The 14,593-nt window shown below is 43.6% G+C and overlaps 1 protein-coding gene across 2 annotated transcripts in view; it reads right to left on the reverse strand.

Annotated features, from left to right (window-relative positions):
* Nucleotides 1-14,586, reverse strand: part of Prickle2 (prickle planar cell polarity protein 2) — a 321,900-nt gene extending 307,314 nt beyond the window's left edge. The window contains exons 1-2 of one of the 2 annotated variants that reach the window (XM_074044137.1): nucleotides 14,483-14,586; nucleotides 13,669-13,754 (exon numbers count right to left, since the gene is read on the reverse strand). In XM_074044137.1, the coding sequence (XP_073900238.1) occupies nucleotides 13,669-13,754; nucleotides 14,483-14,524 (128 nt within the window). In that variant the 5' untranslated portion in view covers nucleotides 14,525-14,586. Of the gene's footprint in view, nucleotides 1-13,668; nucleotides 13,755-14,380 lie in introns of both variants that reach the window. The other variant, XM_074044136.1, reaches the window with a different exon arrangement.
* Between the last annotated feature and the right edge of the window lie 7 nt (nucleotides 14,587-14,593).

Genomic DNA, 14,593 nt, shown 5'->3' on the forward strand with positions numbered 1-14,593 from the left:
AGAGGTGAGGCACTGAGGCTGTGATGCTTGTCACATCTCAGGTCACACAACCGCAATTATCAATTTTTTTTATATCCATAGGCAATTCCAAACTCTTGAGGAACCTAGGAGGTTTTTATATCTTCTTGACAGAAATAAGCCAAACTTAATCCCAACATGAGCAAATGCATAATACTCTTAAGTTTTTCTAGAAAAAGCAGTGGCATAACTCATTGAACATAGCGTTTACCATACTACATGAAAATACTACTAGCTATTTAGATTGGACTTGCAAATAAATAGCCACAATAGAAGTGGTGATATCTTTATTAAGAAAACAAATAGATCTTCTCACACATCTACCTGCTGAGACCCTTTGCCCATTTTCCTAATAAGTTGTTTCATGTTCATTTTTTGTTATTAGTTAGAGCTGTTTTCCTATTTTAAAAAATTATGCCTCTGTAGGTATACCACAGGTGCTTGAGATAATTTTCTCAATTTGTCTTTTGGCTTCTGACAATTTCTGAATTATTCATGTGAAAATAATCCATCTCCTTTATGACTTCTGGATTTCATGCCTCCTATCTGTTTACTCATTCAGTCAATAAATTTGATCACTCTTTTTCTAGGAACCAGGTATTTCCCTGCGTGGTAGAGAATTTTAACAAAGGAGACATGGAAAAGATCCTCAATGGTGAAATGTTTTCACCAGCTAAATTAATCCTAAGGCAGAATGCAAAACACATAATTCATTAAGAATGTCGGATCATAGTAAATGTGAAGAAAAACATGAAAGAAAGGACAGGATAGGGAGTGAATGGCTGGAGTGTTATTTTAGGATGGAAGAAAAGCCATTGGAGGAGAGACCTGGCAGGCAATGTGGAAGCAAACCAAGTGGATATCGTGTGTGTGTATGTGTGTGTGTGTTGGGGGAACAGTGCAGCAGGCACAAATGCCCTGAGGTGGGAAGGTGCCTGCTGTCTAGAAACAGCAAGGTGTCACTATGGCTAGAAGGAAAGGAAGGGAAAGAAAGGAGAGCAAATATTTGCACTTAGATATGCCTACTACTTTCCAATTTTGTAAAAAGAATTCACACATAATAAAATATAAAACTTTTAAGGTTTTGGATTCATCTCTTTTCATTCCATACAGAAAGCTGGTTGTATGCCCTTAGCAATACTTATTGAATCATTTCTCCACTGCTTTTAGAAACCATCCCTGTTATCTACCACTGCTCCCTGCGCCCACCATGATTTGGATGCAATTTTGAAGAGTTCTGGTCTGTCACCAGGGTCTCTGTTTCAGATCCGGTTCTGTATTACTTTGACTTCCGTGGCCTTAAGTGCATTTTGCTACCCGCATTAATCTTTAGTCATTTTCATAGAGATGCCCACCTTGGCTGACTCCACTGTCCATCAGAGAAAAGATCCTGAAGATCACTGTGTTAAACTCCATAATCTCTAAGTGATAGGAAAGGAGGAGGAGGCATGAATAAAAGCCATCTTACCAATACCTACTGTTTAATAGCAATCTAACGACTGTGTAAGAAGAATGTTGAGACTGCTGGACTAAACAGTTATTTAAATCATTTAGGCTATGTGTGTTCATCTGTTTTTCTGGCCTCCCCAACATGACTGTCAAGTCCTGCAGGGTTGGGCAATGGTTGAGATCAACATTGAGACCAATGGAGTCTCTAACTCCATTCCTAGACCAGCACCTGGGAAACTTCCAATTCCCAAATGAGACCTAATAAATAGGACACTCTAAGGGTGACAGGTGACTCACATGAATATTCAAGCAGGAACACCACTGGTTTTAGAGTCTATGCAAACCCTCTAGAACTAGGCATAGGGTATGGGTGTTAAGTGTCTGAAGTCTGCAGTCAGAGTCCATGATCTAACTTTAGTTTTAATACCAACAAGTTGTATGATCAAGTCACACAGAGAAGAACTTAACCTCTCAGCACCTGAGTTTCCTCATGAAACAGGGTGCATAATGGTGTCTGTCTCATGAATAATTTCAAGAATTACATCATAGCTATAAGCAATGTACTTAGAGAATAATATTCCTGATACACTGTAAATACTCAATTAATGATAGTTAACATGATGATGAAATTATAATTTGTTTTCATTTTATTTTAGATCACTTATTTTGGCAGGTCTAGATCCCTTCACACTGGATGGAAAAGAAATCAGAGTTGGGAGGGATCACTAACATTCTACTTTTTCTTATTTTTTTATGGGTGAGGGTTGAGCATGTTGTGCTGATAGAACCCATTTCTAGGATCATTAGAAATTTCCTTTCCTAAGAAAGTCTGTTTTCCCTTTGAAAGTGAATCAGTTATGTGGCCTTAATTAAAAGGCCCGAGAGCCAAAAACTCTTTCTATAAATAACTGTTCACACACTACCAGTTCACTTCCCATACATTCCCCTGGCAAGGCCCAACAACACTCAAAGAAGACAAATGGACTTTGCAGGGTGACCTGGAGGTCAACTGAGTTAGATGGCTGAACTAACTCATCGATATGGGTTGCAAGTTCCATAACAAATTCTATCCATGACACTAGTTTGGACAATCTCTTCCTGTTGCAAGCACTTACTTGTTCCTAGAAGTCAAATAAAGTATATTCCTCACAAATTTGACCCAAAGTCATTGCCCACCCATTCTGTGCTCCTATGGTTTTATAAATAACATGTTTTGAAAGCTGTTGTTGGACACAATGCCTAAGAAATGAGACTGCACAAGCCTTTTTTTTTTTTTTTTTTTCTTTTATTATTCATATGTGCATACAAGGCTTGGTTTATTTCTCCCCCCTGCCCCCACCTGCACAAGCCTTATTACCATAACAATTATATTGGGTTGAATTCAGTGACACCCCTGCCCCCACGCAAGATATATCTACCTAGAACCTCTAAATATGATCTTATTTGAGAAAGGTACTTTGCAGATATAATTAAGGATCTTGAGATGAGATCATCCTGGAATAGGGTGGACCTAAATTCAATGATAAGTCCTTTCAAAGAAAGACAAAACACACAGGGGCAGAGAAGGGAGTGATGAATCCATAAGCCAAGAACACCACGGGCTTCCAGGAGCCACTAGAAGCTAAGAGGAAGGCAAGAAACAGATTTGCCCACTGGGCCTCCAAAGGGAACCAATACTCCTGACACCTTGATTTTGAACTTCTAATCTCCAGAACTGTGAGAAGATAAGTTGCTGTTATTTTAAGCCAGATAATTTATAGTCATTTGTTTCAGCAGCTTAGGAAACTAATACAATTATGTGAAAGTATATGTAAAGAAAACAGACTAGAAGAAAATCATACCTTCATGCTAAGAGCACTCATCTTTGGGAGAGAGAGTCCTTTTTTTTTTTCATAAGTCACTTGACTTTGCTGAATTCTCTGATTGTCTACATTGCACCTTTTTTATCCAAAATTGTCAAAATTAATTTAAAATGAGAAATCTTCCTTAAAAGGAAGATTTTGTTGCTAGGATTTAGAATTAATTTATATTATCCCAAAATCCCTAGTAGTTGGGCACATGTATTATGTTACTCTACCCTCAGAACCCAAGAAGCATTGGTGTTTCCTTCCCCATGGCTACTAATATTCCATTCCCCAGTCATCTATTGCCTCCAAATTTGGGGTTTCATAAGGATGAAAAGAGCTGTCATTCCTAAACAACTCAATAAGTCACTGGAGAAGCTCCAAAGGCCAAGTCATTAAGGATGCAAATTAGGAGGAGGCCTCCTGGGTGCCGGACTGTAGAACAAAGGACTTTGAAAAATTATATGACTGGAGTAATTTCATAGAGTCATTGAAGAAAGAAAACACCTGCATTCTTTTAATAAGTCCCCCTGAGGCCTAATTCCTTAGCACTCAAAGTTGGAACGTGTACTCGGGGTGTTATATACAAATAATGAGCCAGTTCCTAGGAATTGGAAAAGCAGATTCTGCATCACCAAGTAGTTTACCAAACATAAAATCAAATAACACCCTCATTAAATGCCTTGTAGAGGCCACATGTGCTTGTGTCTGTTTTGCCAACTCAACACCCACATCACCAGAATGTCAGGAAGCGCCCATTTACAAGCACAGGTCGGAAGACTGGATAATGACCATGTTACTCATTTTTATGCCTTCTGACTTCAGTTTTGAACTCCCTTCCTGGCTGATCCCTCCAGGAAACACTATGCAAAAGACATTGAAGTCCACCGCCCACCTTTATCAACCTCCCCATCCTGTGTAGTTGAACTCCAAACCTACTACCAAGCTGAATGGAGCCTCCCTTTCACCTAGATAGATCTGACTGAAAACTACATGTCAGCTCCTATAGAACTGGATTCCAAGTTGTACTTGATTCCATTTCTCACAAGGTGATGCCTTTCAGATCCCCTGGATGAGCTCAACGTTATACTCTTTGGTTTGATAGGAGTTTCATCTTTAAGATCCCAGCCCTAAATACACTAACTAGCTCAGAGTTCTTCAGATACTATGTTCATTGCAGACATGAGTCATATCCATGCCCAGGCCACTGAGAACACAGACTGTTTTTCACCCAAGGTACAGTTCCATATCAAGACCCAGACAGTGAAAATGCCTGAGCTAAATGCTCTGCTGGTGAAGAACTTGTCATCTCAAGCTCCAAAGATATGGTTTCAAGTTCTGAATCCATTACCTATGTGAACTAGGGCTTGTTACCTGGTTACCTCAACACTCTTATTTCCTCATATGTAAAAAAGTAGATCAGAGACATGTCTTAAATCTGTTTTGAGTATGACAGGAAGCGATGCATACAAGAAGCCAAGCACACAGCAGGGCCTCCCCAATGTTAGCTCTTTCCCCACAGCATCTCCCAGACAGGGAGGACTTTGCCACTTAGATGACTTTCTCTGCACAGCTGTCCCTGCCAGGCAGTACTTTTGTCCAGTCTACCATTCATATCACCCTTCCCCTCATTCAGATTCACTCAGTGGTTTCTTTTACATTGATAGTCACAAAATCAGATGTCTTCTGTGGTCAGCCAGTAACATAAATGAGCAAGACAGGCAAGGTATGAAACTAAAAGGGAAGGTAAGGACTGTGACAAAGTTGAACGCACATGTCCCATCTAAAAGGAAAGAAGAAATGTAAGTACAGGGTTGCCAGATATTTTCAATTTCCCAGAGACAGTCCAAATCTATTTTTATACAAAATCTCAAACATTACAAATGAATTCAACAGTCAAATCCTGAGCAACACTAATAACATATACACACAGTCCAGATCTAGCAATCTCAGGAGTTTCCAGGAGGTGAGCTCAGGGTGAAATACTGTATAAGCATCCTTGTTTCTCATGCCTCAGAACAGGGAGCTTTGGCTTTAGAACTTGTGAGCCTTGAGTGGAGATGTGTAGCAAGGTACAAGAGCCACAAAAATTCATTAAGCAGACCAGGGTGAAACAGATTAAGTATTCCAACTCGCATAATTCTCCTCATAGACCTGAGTTCGCAAGGTCCTGCTGGCAGGACACAGGAGCCAAACAATACCCTTTTTGTCTACTGACCCCATGGGCAGAGTTTGAAAGCTATCTTCCTCCTGTAGTTTTTAAAAACATTTTATGCATACTAATTTCCCTTAGGCAGAGATTATGAAGGGGTAGGGTCCAATTCCAGCTCCATTTTACTTGACTGTAGTGACCCTTTAGTGAAGGTGTGGCATGCAGTATGAATCTAGTATTTCACTGGGAAGTGTCATTCCATTAGTACCACTGAGACCCCACAAAAGGGGGGACCTCCACACTGTCCCTTCTGAGCTTAGCCTGTGAAACCAGAATCATCACTCTCACCTCTCCAGTGGAAGGCTTCAACTCATGGCGAGGAATCCATCATATAATTTCTAGAGCCTCGTACCCAGAGCTGCTTGCTCCTTATCCAGTCCTGTTTCCATTGAACACTCTTAAAATCAAAACACATGGTAAGATGAGGCCATATACAGAGCAAGGCATGCTACAAGCATCACCTCATTTTATCCTCACAACGCCCTCACCAGACAAGCCACACTACTCCCATTTTACTGATGGAAAAACCAAGGCACAGAACGGGTCAAGTCATTTTCCCAATGACATTCAGCCATCAAGAGACAGAGCCAAGACTGCATCCCAACAATCTATCTCTAAAACCTTCCCATATGAGCCCTTAGCAGCCTCACAGAAGTTTTTATGACACTGACTGGAAATACACACTGCTCCCCAGAGATTGTCCCCTATGACTGGCCCATCACAGGCAGATAGAAACCCTTTGATCTCAAAAAGCCGAGGGTCTGGCCATCATTCCCAGTAAGAAGGCTCCCTCTCTCCATAGGGAAATGCCTCTGGGGTACCCATTAATGGCAGAGTTAAAGGATAACCTTGGAGCTTTTTGAACCAAGAGACCACAAAATAACAAACTGATTAGGTTTTCTTTCCTCCCACCAACAATAAACTTCAGAGGCATCAGGGCGAGGGATAACCTTTCAAAAGAATGTGGGTTTCACATTCAGTATTGAAGACAAATAAAATTTATTTCGAAAAAATGAAGACTGACTTCAACGCTCTGTGTTTTCTCACTATTCATTGGGCACAAATTGTCACTCAGTGCGATTAAACAAGAATTAATTACCAGGTTGCTGCACAAGCTGAGATGTTTCAATGTCACAGCCCAAAGGGCACAGAAACACACTTGGAATTTTAAAGGAGTGAGGGTGGAAATTGACATCATCTTTTTGGAGTATGATTTGACAACAGCTCTTAAAATTGTATAGGTTTGTCTCCTCTAACATAGCAATTCCAATTATGACACAAAAACATAAAACTGGATAGACACAGTCCTGATATAGCATAAGAAAAGCAATGGTTTTATAGTATACAATAAGAAACTATGGAAAACATCCAAAGTGGTCATGAACAGAGAAATTTTTGACTCTATAATAATCTAAACAATGGATTCTAAAAGCTAATAAATTTATTAGACCTTTCTGCTTTTTATATCCTGATATGTTAAGATGTCCAAAAAGTATATCTAAGGACAAAAAGAAAAAAAGCAAACGATAAAAAACAATATGTAGAAGGCGTATTTTGTATAAAGTAAGGTTAATAAAAAAATAATTTCAATAAATCTGAGGAAATAAATACCAAGCCATAAACAACATATTCTCTAGCTTAAGAGTCAACAACCTGACTTTTTACAGGGCCAGCAAGTAAACCCATGCAATTCTGTGGGCTGGAAGGGTTGTCTCAACTGTTCACCTCTGTCATCACAAAAGCTGTCATCAATGACCAAATGAATGGAATGGGTGTGGCTATGTTCCAATAACATGCATTTGTGAACTTTTCAAAAGGAAATTTCATATAATTTTTATGCACTGCAAAATGTTCTTTTGATCTTTTCCAACTATTTAAAAATACAGAAAATACTCTTAACTAGCAGGCACAAAACAGGTAGCAGGCAAACTGTCTCCTAGTCTGGTTTCCCAATCCCTGCTCTAAAAGTCATAGGGAAGAAGTGTTTTCTCATCTATGATATGTGTGCTTTATATGAGTACGTGTCTGTGTGATCTTAATGTCTTTTGGTTCTTTGATGGTACTGGGGTTTAAACTCAGGGTCTTGCACTTGCTAGGAAACCGCTCTACCACTCGAGCCACACCCTCAGTCTGATTTTAGTAACTTTCAGAACACCAAAATCAGAGAGAATAATGTAGCTCTATTGGGATAAACTGATATTTTTCAAAAGAAAAGCCAGGCATATTATCAAATGCCAACAAGTGACCTTTTTAGCTGCTAAATACCTTTCCCTGCTTTAAAGATTCTAGGCATAAACCTGCCTCTCTCCCTCTCTCTCTCTCTCTCTCTCTCTCTCTCTCCTCCTTTTCCTCGTCTCTTTCTTTCTCTCACTTTCCTTGTTTTCCCATTTCTTGGCACATTCACTTGACTGAGAACAGAGTTGCTTTTCCTCTCCAAGCAGAACAATCAGTGGAAAACCACTCCTTAGCCAAAGCAGAAAATACTAAAGGTAACCAGGCCAGCATCATCCCAAATTAGGGCCCCAGCCATCGATCCACAGACTCACCAGGGCAACTCTGCAAAGACGCTTTGCAAGAGACAGGCGCAGCCAGCTCTCATTGCCAATGGAGCAACCAGGACTCGGCCAAAGCATGTGCCTGGAAAGGCGGCTATTGTCGGAGATGACTGCTTGGTATAATTAGAAGGACCTTACAAAGCCAGCCCGGCTCTGGGCTGCCCATGTCAGCTGTTCATGAAAGTGGGACTCCAGGAGGCTGCTCCAAAAGCCCGCCTTTTAATGCTCAAGTTGAATCTACATTTATCAGCAAAACGTTAAAAGGATTACAAGGGGCTTAGAAGCCTCTGGAAGTTCATTGATCTGGCCTTGCAAGCATCTTTTCACATGCCTTTTGGAAATAACTTTGGTGCATCCCCTGGTTCTTCATTTATTTTGATTTTACCACCATTCTCACCAAGGTTGGAGGGGGTGGGTCCTGTAGTCCTGGTACAAAAAAGATTCTGAGACTTCTTTATTCTACACTATGAGACTATTGGCATATTCCCCTGGATGGTGGTGTGGACCAGGGGTGGTGGCCATACATCTCCTAAAAAGAGCCAGGAACTAAATACTTAGGGCTATACATGCTGCAGCCCCTACTCAGCTGCTGTCACAGGAAAGAGTGACAGTTAAGATGTCAACAAATGGGCCTGAATTTGGTCAGTAATACTTCATGCATGGGCACTGAAGTTTGAATTTCATATACTTTTCACATGTCATGAAATATTATTCTTGTTTTATTTCTCCCACAGCTCTTTAAACATGTAAGCAACTATCTTGACTCATGAACCACAGAGAGCTGGAGGATCAGATGTGGCCAGGAGGCCACAGTTCTTCAGCCTGGTTCACACACTTACCACTCAATGTGGGGTCCCTAGACCAGAAGTATCAGTATCAATGTAGATCTTGTTAGCAAAGCAGGATCTCTCAGTAATTCATATGCAAATAAAATTTGGGAAGTTTTGGTCCAGAATAAAGATTTTTTTTTTAAGTCAGACAGGTTTGGAATCTCATTGACTAGCATGGCTGTGCAACCTTGGATAAGTTGCTTTACCTGTCTGACACTCAGTTTCCTTAACTACTAAAATGGGTACGAATAGTCATACCCAATCTCAAAGAGGTGTCCTGAATGATAGAAAAGATGTAAAACGCTTGTCTAGATTTATCAATGCTTTAAAAATGGCAGCTAGTTCTACTATTCAGGAGGTAAAGATGGGAGGATTGAGGTTAGAGGCCAGTCCAGGAAAAAAAAAAATTGTGAGATCCTATCTCAAAAACCAAGCCAAGTGTGGTGGTGTAAGACTACTTGGGAAGTAGAGGTAAGTAGAATTTGGTCCAAGGCTGGTCAAGACCCTACCTGGAAAACAAACTAAAGAAAGCAGCTTACTATTTTTAAATCTTTACTCACCTAGATGAGAATGCTCACTCAGGATTTGAAAACTCCAGTCATTTCTAGTACCTGACAGGTCCAGGACAGTTCAAGCAGCCTTTGAACTACCTGGAAATGTGTACTTTGTGACCCAATGTCACGTCATCTTGACATGACTCGAATGTCATGCCAGTTACTAGCATATAGGAAAGTCAGCCTGATGTCACCACATCTTCACGGTGTTCGAAAAAAGATAGAAACCTGGACTTAATACTAGAAAAAAGTATCCTTATTTACTCTTCTGTGCAGGTCAAACTAAACCCATCTGCAGAGTTGGGGAGGTAGGGGAGCTAAGGGAAGCTAATGGAGGGGTGAACTTGTCCCACACATGCTACACATATCTATGGATGACTACAACAAACCCCCTTGCATTGTGAATATCAACTAACAAAATAACACACAAAAAAAAATCATCTGAGAGAGAAGAAGGAGGGACTCAAGGGAATATAACAAAGTGGGTGAACGTGTTTAATGTATACAGTACATACCTACAGGGTTATCACAATGAAATCCCCTTGTACTATTAATGTATGTTAATACAAATACAAACCAAAAGAGTCTGCTGGCTACATTGTCCCCAGGGCCTCTGGTTTGAGACTATTGCCTTACAGTGAGCCACAAGAGCCAGTAGGTAAATCACAAGGCAATGAGCTATATCTTAGCATCATTCCCCACAGCCTGCTGACTTTGGCTACATCATGTACAGTTGGGAGCCTCAGTTTCCTCACCAGGAAGACTCTTATATTTATCTAACAAGGTGTGGTGAGAACTACATAAAAAAACACGTGTTATATATGGGATCCAGATGTCCAACAGAGTCCGCCTGCCCTGTTATTGCAGATGTCGGGACTTTTTCCACTGTTGTTGTTCTGCAATTTTGTATTGGAATTATTATTATTATTATTATTAATTATTATTATTATCAGCTCCTGGGCATGAACAGAGCAAACCTAACTGTACCAATGGCTGTTTTTCTTTCCCTGCTCAAACTTGGGTGCAAACAAGCCAGCACAATTGGCCTAGCTTAGACAGCCACCCTATAGCAGATACGGTAAGTGCCCAGTTATTAATGAGTTTGATCTGGCCACAGCACGTGAAGCTGTCTTCATCATACTCTTAATGAGCCTAATGAGGCTGTCAGCCTCTCTCTACAGCCTGACAGCTTCGGAGCTTCTGCTAGGCCACTGTGGGGTGATGTTTCCCCTGGGCTAGGTGTCCTGTAGAGAGCAGAGGCCACCTTTGGGTCCCAGCTGCTCTACACTAAGTGGGAGAGAAAAACCTTGCTGAAAATCATAGCCCTCTGTTCTCCAAGACACCTTAAACCCTTGTGTGTTTTGTTTTCAAAGGAATCCTAAAAATCTCCACAATTGATGCCTCTAAAGGTATGCGTGACAACAAAAATGAGAGCCTAAGTCCCTTGGGAAACCCCCCAACAACAGAACAGACTTTGACAAGGCCTTGGCATCTCTCCCTATCCCTCCCGGGGAAATCCCAAGTGGAATAGCAATTTGCCATACACAGTGCTACGTGTTTTAACTCAGTGTCTCTCTGCCATACACAGTGCTATGTGTTTTAACTCAGTGTCTCTCCATCTTAAAGTGTGCACCAGTCAGCCAGGGATCTTGTTGGAGTCCAGGTTCTAATCCAGTGGGTCTGGGCGGGGCCTGAGGCTGTACACTCTTAACAAGCTCCCTGGAGATGGGATGCTGCTGGTTCTGTACCAGCTTGAATCAGCAGGGTCCTCCTGCCTCACTTCATTTAGGTTTCTGCTCAAATGTCACCTCCTCAGAGAGTCCTTTCTGACCAGCTTATCTAAAACGCAATTATTTGTGCAATGAGGGCGACAGTCCTGTCTTGACTATTCTTTGACAAATCTCTAGCACAAGCAGAGTGCCTGGCACAGGACAGGCGCTCAAACATTTGTTCAGTGCAGAAATCCCAGATTGACAGGTGAAGAAAATGAAACTTAGGGAGCCTAAATCATTTGGGCAAGGTCCCCCAGGGAGCCAAAGCCAGAACAGATGCCAGCCCAGTTCTGCCTAAACGTCAAAGCTCAGGGTCTCCACGCTAAGCCAGAGGGAAGGGACATTTGTTTACAGTGTGTTTCCTTCCTAGAACTCAGGGCCTTCATGCTGGGAGAACTAACACAGTTCTGTCCTGTTCTTAAGAACATGCTGGAGGGAGACCAGGGTGGAGGCAGAGAGGCCAGTTAAGGAGAAACTGCAGTGGCCAAGGCCAATGAGGGGAGACCTTAGGGTTCCTTTGTATGTGGGGAAAGAGGACTTCTACTCTTCTTGGATCAGACCAAAGGTAGGCTTCCAGCCTCTGTCAGGCCAGCCTTGGTCCTACATGGGCACAAGTCTCTCCCAGGGGCTCATGGTCTCCCCAGTCAGAGGAGGGTAATGGGGATTTCAAATTGCCAAAAAAGAACACTGTGCTAGAAATCCAGAAATGGTCATCCAAAAGGTCACCCAAAAGTATGCCCACGGGGAAAAGGAGGGGCAATAGCAAGGAGCTATTTCCTGCAGTCATTGGGTGGAAACACCATAAAAACCCTATTCATGGCACAAAGAGAAGCCTTTTTGCTGCTGGTAGGGAAATTGCTTCAGCATAAAAACCCGTCTAGGCTCAATGAAAAGGTCTCTTTCCAAAGGAAAAGGTCCATGATGGGCTGAAAATAAAACCCTTGTCTTCCCATCACAAATCTGCTGGCTTCAAATGACTCAAAGTTCTCCAAGAAGCAGTGATCATGGAGGCCTAAAGTAACACTGGATGCCTAGCATCCTCAGGTAGGCCTGTTAATGTCTCCTCCTAGGCAGTGGTTGTGGGGAAGCTGAAAATAACAAGGGATATTAGTGAATTATTATTATGGACCTGAGCAAACAATGTTTTCAAGATCTTATTTAATCCCCGCTGTAAGGGATCTTCTTATTTCCAATTAACAACCAGGCCAACTGAGAACTAGGGAAAGATAGGACTGACAAGTCAGAGGTCACACAGCTGGGGAAGAGAGGAGCCAAGCTACACACACACCATGCCATTACCTGACAGGCTTCGGGAACCCCTGAGCTGTTCTCTGATATACTGGATTTGGTTTACCTATGTCCACATATGGCCCACCTTCACACTTGGGGGCACACAAGGGCCCCATCCAGAATACACCTATTTGGGCTACAATGTTGGCACTACTGATGGCTGCCTATGTCTGTCAATTACATATTTATAAGGTTGGCCTGCCTTGACTCTGAGAAACAAGTTATTAAATGCTGGGGAGCCATAAGGCCTGTTGTGCTCAGTGCCCTGAAACAAAGGCAGAGAAGCTGCCAGACCCATCTGAGGCAGGAACAAAAGCACTTCATTTCTGAAGGACCTGGCTGGAAATTTCCTTTAACTGGGTGCCCCGCACATATTAGAGTTGGAAGAAAGTAGAGATGCACAAAGAGAGGGGAAAGTCACAGGTCACTTTTCTCCCTAGTTGTTCAGACACAGCGCACTTCAAAGGGGCGCGTGAGTGAGACATGGTAACGCAAGAGAGAACGGCATTGGACCACAGTCTTCTATCCAAGAAGGATTCTCCCTTTTCTTATGACTTCACCAAACAGAGTCTGTATGCCTGCACCCCAACTTTTCCTATCCAGAGCCCCAACAGCCAGATGTACTGGGAGGGCACCCAGATCCCAGGACGCCCAAACAAAATCATTCCAATCCAGGCTGAGGCTGCCTGGAAGTCAACATTCAAGGCACATTAATAAGAAACATCTGGCCACCGAAGAGGGTTGACACAGCACAGGCGGGCAGTGGTGGATTTGTGGTTGGGACCCAGAGTTCCAGCGGCTGAATTGAAAACACCAGCCAGTCCAGGGGATCCTCCTGTACACGTTGCACTGTGGCACTTGGTAACACTGCCATGCCCAGGTTGAATTGTTTGGGGTTGAGTTACCTAGACACTCAGTGAGGTGCACATCACATCTCTCACATCAGGGAAAGGCAGGCTGAGCCCAGCTCGCCTGCATCCTTCACTGTCTGGCCACCACCTTCAATATTTGTAGCAGATGTAGCCCCGTTCTTAAAGGAACAGCCTCTGCATTCTTTCCATGTGACTTATACGTCCGAGTTTAAAGGGGGAATTTTATTTATTTCCTTTTCTTCCTATAGTGTGGCGCGTTTAAGGCAGCCTACCTCCATTTATGCAAGGCAAACCCAGGGCACTGGTCACCGCAGGCGTTACATGGCTGGCCTCTCTCTATCCGTCCCAGTCCGGTCAACTTCAAAACAAAAAGACAACACAGACATGTCTCCACCACGGGACTCCCTGCAAAGCCCCTACTCGTGTCCCCCCCTCCGCCGACCCCACCTCGTGTGATTTGACTCTACTGTTCCTCTCTGATGTGGGGGACTTGGAGCAGGGTGCTGCTAGGTGCCTCAGGGGTGGTCTCCTGGCTGGGGAAGGGTGTGTGGACCCAGGTGGGCTGTCTCCAACGTGTGCACCAAACTACCAAGAAATGGCCTTGACTGGGGCTTTGTCTGCCCCCAGATACCTTGGCCACGGGTTTCTAAGAAACAAAAGCCAGACCTTTCTGTTCCCTGGAGTCAACCCACAAGGGACCATCGGACGTCCGCCCAGAAAGGCGGCAGCAGAGGACACCCCAAAAGACAGCCCTAAAGTCGGGTTCTAGACTAGGGCTTCAGACACTGGTCGCTCGGATGCTGGGGTTCCGATTTGCCATAAGGGAAGAGGCTAGGAAAGGGTGCTTCCCGGGGTGCCCCGGACTGTGACATTCAGGGCCACGGTTCCTCGTGGCACTGTCGCCCGGCCTGGGGACCGGGCTCAGAACCCTCGAGCGCCCTGGCGCCCCTGATCCGCACCCGCCCGCCCGCGGGGCCGGCTTACCTGGGGCCACAGGTGCGCGGCCGCTGGGCGGAGGGGGGCTGGGTGCGGGCGGCCGACGGGAGGGACCCCGCGAGCGGCCCCGCTCGGGTCGGGGACACTCACCGAGCGGCTGGAGAGTCTTTTCCGAGAGCTCCGGCTGAACATGGCCGGGCGCCTTCTGCACGCAGCGCTGTCCGTCTGTCTGTCCGTCCGCCCGCCCCGCGGCTGGGAGGG

This window comes from Castor canadensis, chromosome 10, assembly GCF_047511655.1.
Source record: "Castor canadensis chromosome 10, mCasCan1.hap1v2, whole genome shotgun sequence".
Classification (NCBI taxonomy): Eukaryota; Metazoa; Chordata; class Mammalia; order Rodentia; family Castoridae; genus Castor; species Castor canadensis.